Genomic DNA, 13,185 nt, shown 5'->3' with positions numbered 1-13,185 from the left:
GATTAATTAAAAATATAAATTTTAAAGTATTAAAAACAGTCTGTGGCCAAAATCTTATAAGCACTACAAGGTTCTAGGTAAAATCTTAATTATCAGATACTATATAACTTTATTGTTTTTACTGGATTCAATGTAAATTTTTTTATTTTCTATCTTACAAGCTATTTTTTAAAACAAGTGTCAGTTGTATAGTCTTTATGATCATCCTGCTACTAGTAGCATGTAACCCAGTGCAACTTGCTTCATATCCTGCTGCCTTATAGGATTTGTTTTTAAAGAAAGGCTGAAAAGAGTATGTTTCCTGTCATCAATACTATTTAATATCGGTCAAGCCTAAAGTAATATATATATATATATACACATATATATATATATATTTAAATTTTTTTTTTGTGCTTCTTTTATATAGTTAGAGGTGGCTTAGTTACTCTGTCAGCTCATTTGTATTTTACTTTATATGTATGTTTGTGTTCTGTCTAAACCTCTGGCACAGTGTTGACTCACCCTTAAGTTGCTTTATGTATGCTTGTGTTCTGTCTGAACCTCTGGCACAGTGTTGGTTCACCTGTAAGTTACTTTAGATATGTATGTTTGAGTTGTCTGAATGTCTGACAGTGTTTATTCATCCATAAGTTACTTTATGTATGTTTGTGTTCTGCTTAAATCTTTGATGTAATATGAATTCAGTATCTAACTAGTTACTCCAACTATAAAAGCTACACTCACCTTAATCTCTAATCACTCACCTTAACCTCTAGTATTTTGTTAGATGTAATATTTTTCCTAATGCATTTCCAAAATGTCATGCCTAATGTTTTGAAGTACTTTTTACAGGAAGTAACTCGTTTTAACTACTCCAGGTCACGACAGGTTCAGGATCATCATGATCACCCTGCTACTAGTATCATGTAACATAGTACTACCTGCCCCATGCCCCAGCTGCCTTATAGGGTGTGCTTTTTTAGGCAAAAGCTAAGAGAAAAAACCTCTGTAATCCCCTATCTTAGAGCTCTTGGTTGAAAAAGGCTAGAGATGGTGTCTTGATAAAAATACTCATCTTGGGCAGATGCTAATTGCATCCAGCTAAAATTCCCCTGCTTTTGGGGCTCTTAATTGAGTAAAAGCTAGAGATAGTGTCTCGATAAAAATACTCATCTTAGACAGATGTTAACGGCATCCAGCTATTGTCTTGTAAAAGGCCACCTATGCTAAGACTTATTTAGAGGTAAGCAGAATAATGCTGCTAACCAGCTTCAAACTCCTTCTTCATCTATTAGACCGGCGTAGATGCAAACCTGTGTTACTGCATCCTGCTTAGGATGATGAATGCTGGATCCACTTGACTCTACTCAAAGATTTTTGCTAGTGCCTCTTTGATTATGGCTATGCAACTCTTACTGTTATCTCCAAATGATGGTACAGCTCTGAAACTCAGTTTAATGGTTCTGAGGCCAGCTGGTGGTAAGGTTTCCTGAACTCTGTGGTAGCTCTCATAGAGGCTGATTCCATTAACAGCTCCAAATTATTGTACTATAAATCATATTAACAATATTAACATTGCCATGTTGCACATGGATGGTGTCCCTGTTTATGCTTTTGGTGCGCATTGTCAAGGCCACATAAAGAGCCCTATTTTACAACTTAGGGTTAACACAACTGAGACATCTGCATAGCTCATTGCTTAGGATATTGCTCTTTATACGAATGAGTCATATATATCATATCATGAGTTCTCATTAAACTTAAATCATGTTAAAAGTAACCCAAAATATTAAACATAAAAAAACCATCCCCACCACCTAACTGTTTTAATATATCTTTTACAAATATTCCTAGTTTGCAAAGTACCATCCATCAGTTGAATCTTACCGCTTGCAAAATTCATTAGACTTGCTTGCTCTTAGTGAGACTAATTTAAATTAAAATTGGGTAATATTCTTTGGTTTGCAAAGACAATAGTTGCATGCTTTGCTTGGGGGTATACATACACAGTAGAGGGTATACATATATATCTCATCACTTTATCAACTTTCTCTTTGTTCTTTACCATTGTCCTTCTTCCCAAGACTGCACCCTTTTAGATGTAATTTCTGATCAAATTGGCCATGTCCTCTCTCTTTACCTCTTTGCCAATATAGTTGTTATTGTGACTTTAATGCTCATCACAATGAATGGCTTATTTTCAATTCACTAAATCTCATATCTTATTTCAGAAGTTAGGCTCTACAGACATTAGGAAAATCTTCAACAGAGCCATTAAAAGGGTTTCCGATTAGTTTTAACCAATAACAAAAAACCGCGATTTTCGGTCAAAACTGATATAAACGAAAATCATCGGTTTTCAAAAGTGATTTTGGCGGTTTTTTTGTATTATGTTTTTTGAATGTTTATTTATTATAGAAAGGTATAAAAAAACCAAACTCATAAGTAATAAAATTTTTATTTTATTATTTAGACTGCATTTTGATGGAAAGCTTAACACCTCTTTTCGTTTTCAAAATATACAAGTATTCTAAAAAAATGTTCAAATATTGAATAAAACAAGCAAATATATTTGAATATAAAGTATTTGAACACTCAAATAAAATGGTCTATTCTTTATATTAAAGATTTTTGTTCCTTAAAAAAACATACGGATATTTATAGTGCTTAATTTGGTTCAATAAAGTATTAAAGTATAGGTATGTAATAAAAATAATTCATGATAATGAATCTATCAATTGTTTAAATTTTTGAAAATATATTTGATGGAAATATATTTTGAAAATATATTTTCCAGATAAATCATGTCATCAGTTTGGAAATTTGCTGCCCTGCATAAAATTCCGAATTCAAGAGATGTTGAAGGCATCTGTAATAAATGCGGTTCTGTTGTAACATGTTTCAGTAGATCCACAACTACTTTCCTGAACCTTATTTTGTGTCGTAAAATTACTATCAATAGCCCTTTAACTGGAGAATTAAGCAGCAGCTCAAATTCACTACTAGAAAAAAAAATTAAAACCATGGACAGTTATAAAACGAACCTTAAAGAATATGTAGCTAATCTAGCTACAGATGATGTTTCGATTAATATGAACTAACAACAAATTTATTCGCTCATTGATTCAAAAAAGAGGAAATCATCTTCCTAAAAGTCCAAAAACTGTGATAAATTTAATCCATCAAGATAAAAAGGAAATGATGAAACAAGAAATTATCGAAAAAATTCAAATGGGACATAAATTCAGCTTAACGCATGATGAATACACATCTTTGAAACACAGAAGGTACATTGGTGTCAACCTGCATGACCTCATTAGGATTTATGGTTCCTGTCCAGCTGAAAAGACACAAACGTACCAGCTTCTAAGAAAACAAAAAATGATTCAGAAGGGGATGAACATGGAACTTATGATGATAATTTTAGTTTTAAATCAGTAAGCAATAAGATTAATGTAGGCTACCCTGAAATTTTGATGAATGCACGAAAAGATGCAACATTATCGATGGCAGATACTGTTCTTGAGTTCATGCATGCAAAACTATTTCTTATGAATACAGAAATCACACCTTTATTGCACACAAATTATATGAAAGAGCTAACGGAAATGTTATGCAGTTGTTAAGGTACCTAAAAGATCTTTTCGTTGTTAAATTAAAAAATCCTTTAAATTTTGCTTGAAAACTTGCGTTAAGGCTTTTTGGATTTACTTCTAATGATGAGGAACCACTACTAGCTGAAGCACCATGTACAACATCAGAAAGTTTACTTGCTTCTTTTAAGGATGAATTAAACGCACTTCTCAATAAAAATAGCATTGGCACTTGCCTAAGTCTACTGATCAATTTAAATGGCTTAAGCAAGCGTTTTTGTTGTACCGAAATACAGGCAAAATTGAAAACTGAAAATGTGATACTCTCTATAAAGCCTACATCAACAGATATCGAACGTGTTTTTTTGAGCTGCACTAGTTTCTGCACAAAAATCAGATCATAATTATCTGATGAATCGTTAAAATTTTTAGTTTTCTAAAAAAATTTTTACATTAAAAATAATTCATTGTAAGTTTTATTTCAAAATAAAAAACATAATGTTAGAACACTTTGTTTAATAACTTTTTTTAATAAATAATGCAAGATAAACTTACATAAGTATTTAACAAGAAAAACTAAAAACCACGGTTAACCATGGCTTTTTTTTTATATATTAAAATCAAAATTGCGGTTTTTTGGAAACCCTAGTCATTTACAAGGGTAGGTCTAACATTCCATCTCTCATTCATGGCACTGATCTTATAACCTCTTCTGAGGATAAGGCAGAACTATTTACAAAGAACTTTTCTTCTAATTCGTCTCTTGAATCTTATAGTTATACTCTTCCTTCCATTTCAGTTAAACAGTTTAATCCATTGTTAGACATTCCACTGTGTCATGAAATGACTTTTAATTCAAACCTCTTTTCTCAAGAAAAACCTTTGGGGGTATGATAGGCCAAATATGTAGGAGTACATTAGAGTTGGTTTTGAAATCTTTCATCGTCGTCTGTGAAAGAAAAATTGATTTGAAATTTAATTGCTCTGAAAAAATTAGTTACATTTTCTACTAAAACATTTAAAACTTGTTCTAACATATCTATTCTATAAATAAGCAGTGTAATTACAACTTAGAAACAACAACAAACAAAAAAGCATTCAATTCAATTCAAAAAATTAAAAAAAATCAGATCAAGATTTAAAAAGATCAAGTAACTAAAAGGATAACTCTTATGAAATATAGTTCTTAATGAATGACGTTGAAGGGTAATTTCTTACATATCATATGTTATAACACAGTATTCTCTACAAAGAAGTTAAAAGGAATGCTTGCTGTTGTAATCAATCAAACAGTTTAGAAGATTCTTAGGGTAGTTTGGATGATTACAGGGGCTTTTGAACCATTACCAGTGATGGTAGAAGCCATGGAGTAATTCTGTTGCTTGCTCTGAATAGATGCCTAGTGAGTGGTTGTGGCAATCGTTATCTTAAAGAACATTTGAAAAAGAAGCATGAACAACTGCATCAAACTTTCTGAATGTGTCAATGAGTGGAAATGCTAAAAAGCAAGCATGTTTTTCTGCAAGTTGTTGAAGCAAGTCAACATTTTGTAAAAGCTTACTGCACTCATTGCCTGCAAATTGCTTTCCGTGAAAAGATTGTTGTTGAATGTTCACCATTTTTGGTCACTTGGGTGCATTTTTTTATTGCAGACACAGACTCTTCAAGAGGTGGTTAACAACACCAAGGAGCAAGTGAAGTTCCATGAGTGGAATTAAATCCAAGTTGTGTGTTCCTTAACTTAATAACTGGCTCATGCACAGCATTCTGAAAGTCCCTGGCTTTTTTTGTTTGGGCACCTGCGGCTTGGAAGCCTGTATATTCAGTTTGAATGGATCCAAATGATAAGAGCTCACCACTCTAAAGATTCTTTGACTTAATTTCACACAAGGCTCAAGGGTGAGCACTTAAGTGAGACTGCAAAACACAAGTAATGTTTGCAACCTTTATGTCACATGAAAACACAAAAGACAATCTCTCAAGACTTAATTTGACCATGATCTTCTTTACATTGTCATAATTTTCAGAGAGGTTTTCTGCAATAGCCACCAGAAGTTGATGCTTTACACCTTAGTCCTTGAAGAGAGGTTTCTTAGTTGGGGGAGAAGCATTTGGTTCTAAGTTAAGAACCCCTAGAGACACACTTAGGAACCCCCCTCCTCCATCAATTCCCACCTTGATAATTTCATTTGACTGAGGACCTCTGATCTGAACTAAAGTGTTTCCTAGAGCTTCATCATCTTTTCAGTATATTAATAGACGTTTGGATTCTTGGCTAAGACTTTTGGATGTGTCTGAAATTTCTGAGGTGACGAAAAATTAAGAAAGATTTTCCAAGAGACTCAAACTTTTCCCTGAAGTTTTTTTCAACTACTTGCTGAAGAGCTACTTTGTTAAGTGTTGAAGCTTGTTCATCCCTTTGTTTGAAAGCCCAGTTTGGTTTTAAACTTGCAGAAGTTGTTTAGCAGTCAAGGCGGATGTAGCTGCTGGAAAAAGTTTACTTTGTTTTGATGGCCCTGAAAAAAAAGATTACATCAACATAACACAGCTTCTCATATTGTAAAGTTTTCTCGTTGCAATAAAAGAGTCTTTTAAACAAAAACATATTAAGCATATATAACAAAAAGAAACTATTTTTCACCTAGAGTACCTGGAAGATGCCTTCCTATTCCTTGACTAAGACACACAGTGTCATGGGGTGAAGGAACCTTGTTAGTTGTCACAGAAGCAGCTTCTCTATCTGCTGTTTTTGTGTCTTTTGCTGCAACTTTAAGCAAGTTCTGTCGAAGCATTCTTTTTGTACAATTATGTTGAACCCCTCTTCCAATCAGTGAAAGGCATGGTGAACAACATTTCTCAACAACTGGCAGTTCCTTCGGCTGACTGATTGTGTTTGTTGTTCCAATTGGTTGAGGACTTCCAAACTTGGCTTTTCCCACATAAGAAATTAAGCAATCACATGATGATTCTCTTGTTGTAGAATGAATCTTTATGTTTTGGTAGTCAGGCAGTGAGAGAAGTTGAACATCTTCACTATTGTCTCTTTTTCTAAGACCTATTCAACAGTTTTTGCAGATACCAATTGGAACTCTTTTCAAAGTTGATAGTTTGACCAAAAACTTCTTGACAGGATTTACCCATAAAGTGAATCAGTTGCCTTTGAGCTTTTTTCAAACAAAGAAAACAGACAGTTTTTCTGTTGTTATCATGAGTTTTTGCTTGATTCGGTATTTTAAATAGTTTTGTACTTGTATTTTGCTCAAAAGGCACAATGAAACTGTTTTCACAATGCTGTTGCAGTCTCTTGTCACAATACTGTTATTAGTTATGCAATTAAAAATGCATGTCAAAATTTTCTTTTGAATTTCTAGATTAAGCATCTAATTAGTGCTCTTTCCTTTTTGCTTTCTGAATTTGAGGAAGTTTAATTCTGATCATTTTTTTTGCCACTTATTAGTTTCTGCGCCCCAGTACATTTTTCTATTTAATCTTAGTTTATTTTATCAAAATCCTAGCATTGTATTTACATTAAAAACTTTTTAATCTACTTTTATGTCCACTTTTCAATCAATTTGCATATTAATAAATATTATAATTTAAAATAAGTTAATAATGCTAAGAAAAATTTTTTTAAATAGTGTTTCTAAAACTTTTTTTTTTTTTTTGAAATACAAACTTTAATCCTGACATTTTTATTAAAAAAAAAATTATATATATATATATATATATATATATATATATATATATATATATATATATATATTGAACTTTGATGAACTCATTACTCCTTTAAGATGTTTTCACTAACTACAATATATAATTACTTGCAGCCTGGGTTATCACTTAGTGTCTTTTTTAAAAGTTAAATATATTTTCAAAAAAAGTTAAAAGGGAACTTTTACCAGAATTTTAAAATTGATAAAGGGCCTAGGAACTCTTACTTAAACAAGTTGCTTATCTTTGTTGACAACTTATGTGAATATATAAAATATACAATATATATATATATATATATATATATATATATATATATATATATATATATATATATATATATGGCATTCAAACTTGACAATGCCCACTAAAAACCTATAGTGAAACAATAAAACCTTCTTTGTCAACAAAAATCATTTGTTCCTCTGAGTAGGTTGATAGAGAGCACTAAACTGAATCTCTTAATGTCTTCATGGTGTTTTCAATACTTTGATGTTTAGGAATAATTTCAAAGAGTAATAAAAGACATTCAATATTCATCTGATAAATTTAAACTCACAATTCTTCGAGTACCTTATTAGGAATTTGGTTCAAGGAAATTGTACAATCCAAGTCAACTCAAGAAATGCTTATGTTCTTTTGTTTTTCTGAAAGCTTTAATTTTGGAAAAGAACCTTAACAATTTAGCATTCGACTTGTTTAGGTAAATTGATGAACAATTTTATAAACATTTTATTTGGTATCTTTTGGTTTTTATATGATGAAATCACCCTTTCTCAATCAAAATTTGATACAGTACTATTTATTCTTGGCATTTGAATTTGGCGGATGTTAAATCTGATATAAAATGGAAAATACTTTTTGTAATTATACCTGTAATTATACCCTTTAAAATCAGATTAAATAAATTATATTAATTGATTTGTAGATTTAATGTGATTTAACAACCAAATACATTAAATAAATTTTATTAAAAAATATTGTTAAAAATTAACGAGACAAAATACAATATTATGTTATCAAAATAAAATGACACATTGTCAATTCGGGCCAGGAGTCCTGGTAACTTTAAAAATTAACTTTAAAGTAACTTTTCATATGTTTTATAAAAATTAAATAGAGGTTATGAAGTTTTAACATTAACTCTCGTTTTAATAGTTCATATGTAAATTCAAAAAAAAAAAAATTTTAAAATGCCAAAAATACTCACAATGTACTTTTAAAAGCAAAAATGAAGACTTTTTTCCCACACGGTTATAAATAGTGCAAACAAATAGCCCTCCCTGTTGGCGTTGAATCTTGCTTAAGTATAACCTACTTTCATTATATAAAAGTTCTCCATCTTTATACCATTGAACAGATGGATAAGGGTATCCAGACACTAGACATTCCAACAATACATCATCTCCTTCAAAAACCATAAAATCTGTAGATATTTTAATTGATGGTTGATCCAGATCTAATATATATAAAAAAAACAAAAACTCTAAAGATTTCTTTATTTATAAATTTGTTATATACAACTTCAAATCCAACTAAAAATAACCATAGTTAATAAGGTGGAGAACAAACAGTAGTTGAAAAAAATAATATAATGATAAATAATATAATAATTGATGAATAAAGGGAAATGTTTTTGTTTTTTTTTAATTTTAATTCACTCCCAATAATGCTGCAAGCAACCACTACTGAGTTGAAACTTACTAGAAAAACAAAGAGAATAAGGATTAAAGAAATTAAAGAACAAACAAGACTGCAAACAACCACTACTAAGTTGGAAATTACTAGAAAACAAATAAAAGTTAAAGAGCAAGGAAATGGTTGACAAAGATTTGAAAAGTTGTAGGTTGTTTGAGTCAGGAAAGCATGACAATGGGAGAGAGTTCCAAACGATTGAAGTGAGTGAAAAAAAATTATCCAAATAAAAGTTTTTAGAGAATGCAAGGCCAAATACAGCAAAAGAATCTAACTTTGCTGAATAACAAGTCAAACAAGAATGAGTTTTGGTTAATGGAACTAAATATGAAAGCTCCTTTGAGCAATGACCATGATAGTATTTGTAGAAAATAAAAAGAGATATAACTTTATGATGATGGGAGAGAGGCTCAAGCTTGGCAGATAATATCTTTCAGTAACAGCAGTTCAGCCATAGAATAAGAAGATCAAAAACCGCATTTATTGTATGACAGAAAGTTATTTGTCTAAATTTGATGGAAATTTAGAACCCGATCTTGAGACAAATTGATCAAAGACTCAAAGACCTTTCTAGTAATAGAGAGAAGACTGATCGGACAATAGTTGGAGGGGTCAGAATGTTCTCCAGATTTTTGAAAAATTATTTTGTAAAATAATGTAAAAATCATTTGTAAGTCTATGGCAAGAAGGTTGTCTACAACACAAGCAGTAGAAGAGTTTAATTGAGATATGACTTTAGCAACAAAAACTGAAGTGATTTGAATGTTTAACAATGGATTAACCTGTTTAATGTATCCTATTTCACAACAGACATTTATCACTTACAGAAATCCTGACTTATTTTTGCTTAATGTATGGCTAACATATGGTCATAGGACCAACATATAGTCGAAGCTGGATTTAATAATAATATTTAAAACAAAATCAAAGTAAATATTATTAATGAAGTTTAAAAATAAATAACTATGTATAAATATGATAAATATATTATAAATAATCTTAAACATACAAGAAATTTTGACAACTTCCTGTAGAGAAGCTTTTTGCATCAATTGATTTTGAACTAAACATTCATATATTCCAGTTTCATTACGTGAAACATTCTTCAGATAAAGCACATTACTTTTGGCACTCAGCGTTATTCCATTCTGAAACCATGTGTAAATAATTGGCATACTTCCATTTGTCTCACAGACAAGTTCTATATTGTCTCCTTCACTGTAATCTGTTTTGTAGCGTAAAAATAAATTTGGATAGGCGAGGTCTAGTGAAAAAAATATTTTTTTTAAACTCGCAATAGAAAAAGATTAAAAAATTTAAACAACAATAAAATAAATAATTAAAAAATAGTGTTGAATAAAGTTGTATTAGATATATCTGATATGTCTAAACTATCAATTTAAAAATGTCTGAAATAGAAAAATTATTGCTAGCTTAGGTTTTATGTGACAACATGAACATGAGCTGCATAAAACTTGTTATGTGTTGGTCTACCCCAAGGTATAGCACTTAAGGTCATTTTAAGTCATGGCATTCAAATAACATCTAACATTTAATAAATCCAATTAGTAATAAGTAGCAGTAATAAAAATAAATATACGCGTTAAATGTTACCATGACAACAATAATATGCTATTCATTATACTTTTGTTGTAAAATGTATCTAGTTTTTTGAAGCATTTTTTTAAGTGCATTAAATAAGTTTTTAAATTTTTTTTATAGACAATATTCAACTTGTATCTATTGAGTTAGTTATGTATATATATATATATATATATATATATATATATATATATATATATATATATATATATATATATATATATATATATATATATATATATGAGCAATTCTATAGCAGAAAATAAAAAATATTCAAATTCTATTTTTTGTCAACTTTTAGCTAATGAATATTGATGTAGACACATGAAAGTTTATTTAAAATATATCTTTAGTGCTAAAATTAATTTAAGTTATTTTTATGCTTCCAAAAGTTACGGTTTTACTCACTGTCGCATCATAAAAAAGTATCATTGTTAAATGTTATTTTAACCATCAATTTATTTGCATAATCCGAATTAATTTAGTGTAAAAATAAAGCTAACATGTTCAATTTGTTGTTACTCAGATTTTATACTTTAAAAAATATATATTTATTTCAAGAAAATAATGAAAGAACTTTTGCAATTTTCATATAACATAAGTTAACAAAAACATGTCAGTTTTTTTTTTTTTAAAGTTTAGTTAAAAAACTTAAATTTTTTAATAATATATGTGAAACGTTTTTACATTTAAAGTTTTGAATAACGATGCATAGTTAAAGCACATTTTAGTTTTAAATTTGAGTAACATAAGTTAAAACTACATGCGTTTACTAAAGTTCTGGAGTTTTTTCGTAAAGTTTTTGTTATTTACAAAATGAACACGTTTTTACATAACTCCTAATTGGTTAATATTTTTGTTTTAGTAAACAAATTGTTTCTAGATGCAATTAAGGGGGTTGTCCAAAAAGTATGCCACCCTATATTTGTCAATTTTTAACCCCTTTCCTCCTGTCACAAACAACCACATATGTTTGCACCCCTTCTCCCTTCTAAACTGTGATAGCAGTTTTTATGTCAAAAATATTTAAAACAGTTAAACATAAATACTTTGCAGCATTTTAAAAATTCAACCTAATAAAAATAAGACAACACGCATAAACATAAAAGTGTAAGTAAACCTTTCGACAAACTTTTTTTCTTATTTAAATGACTTAATAAGTATTAATAAAGTTGTCGTACTAAGGTAATTTTTTAAAGCTGTTCTTGGTCTTGCGGAAATAACTGTTTTTTGACAACTTTAATAAATGTTATAAATAATGAGTCAGGAAGAATGCCAGCAGCTTTTTAAAAATGGCTTTGTTAATTACTTTTGACGAATAAGTTCAATACTTTTTCAATTCTTTTGTTACAAAACTCTAAAAAATCTGACTCTATATAATAGATATAAAAATTCCACGATGATAATTGCTCGGTAATGTAAGTGATGTAACGTAAGTTAAATATATAGTATCAAAAAAACAAGTTTATTTTCCTTGGCTGGTCACCTGTGATGAATTTTTTAATTTTTTTTTTTAATTGGCATAGAATTCTCAACATCTTGTGAAAATTTACAATACATACCACTTTACTGATTCCCAGAAATCTGACCTAAAAGTTAACCCAACTTTTTACCTTGTTTTCTGCGTAAAGTAAGTTAAGTGACATTTTGAGTAATAAGTTTGCCCTCTTTTTGCCAAACTTAAAACTTTTCAGCTTATTTTATTCTTTAGACAGCTTTCATACAAAATAGCTAAAAATTTAATTTACAGTTTAAATAGGCAAATATTTGATAAAGTTGTTGGGAATGTAACGTAAGTTAAAAATGGAATTACCCATTTATATATATATATATTATACATATATATGTATATATATATATATATATATATATATATATATATATATATACATATATATGCATATATATATGCATATATATACATATATATGTGCATATATATACATATATATATGCATATATATAATATATATATATATATATATATATATATATATATATATATATATATATATATATATATATATATATAGATATATAGATATATATAGATACATATAGTTATATATAGATATCTATAAATATATATAAATTTATGTAGGTTAATATAGATATAAGATTAATTATATATTTTAATAATAACTTTATAGACACTAACAAGAAATTTAGTTTAGCATTGTAGCAAACTTTAAATTATTAATATTAATAAAATAAAAATGAATAAAACTTACAATAGAAATAAATAACTTCTTCTTTTCTCTTTGTTTGAACACCATTACTTGCTTGACAAACAACTTTCTCAGATGCAATCATTTTTTCATTACTTCGATTAATAAAAGAACCTTCTATTACAAGATCATCCAATAACCAACTAATAGAAGCTGGTGGATAAGATAACACAGAACATTTTAAATAGATGAAATGATGATTACCTGTAACTATTTCATCTTCTGAAATAGTAGGTTCTTCCAAATCTAAAAAAAAAGGTTTTTGAACATGGTATTAATAACACATTTTACTTTAACAGTTAATCTGTAATAAGTGCGAATTGGCATAAGTGCTAAGCAATTACAAAAACTGGCATAAATACGAACTGGCA

The 13,185-nt window shown here is 29.1% G+C and overlaps 1 protein-coding gene across 2 annotated transcripts in view; it reads right to left on the bottom strand.

The window, feature by feature from the left end:
• The window catches only part of LOC101236066 (hemicentin-1), a 166,173-nt gene that overhangs the window by 14,611 nt on the left and 138,377 nt on the right, over nt 1-13,185 (bottom strand). For both annotated transcript variants that reach the window (XM_065788290.1, XM_065788291.1), the window contains exons 40-42: nt 12,818-13,060; nt 9,994-10,248; nt 8,500-8,748 (exon numbers count right to left, since the gene is read on the bottom strand). In XM_065788290.1, the coding sequence (XP_065644362.1) occupies nt 8,500-8,748; nt 9,994-10,248; nt 12,818-13,060 (747 nt within the window). The remainder of the gene's footprint in view (nt 1-8,499; nt 8,749-9,993; nt 10,249-12,817; nt 13,061-13,185) is intronic.

Source organism: Hydra vulgaris, chromosome 01, assembly GCF_038396675.1.
Source record: "Hydra vulgaris chromosome 01, alternate assembly HydraT2T_AEP".
NCBI classification, from domain to species: Eukaryota; Metazoa; Cnidaria; class Hydrozoa; order Anthoathecata; family Hydridae; genus Hydra; species Hydra vulgaris.
This window is presented reverse-complemented; position numbering and strand designations above follow the sequence as displayed.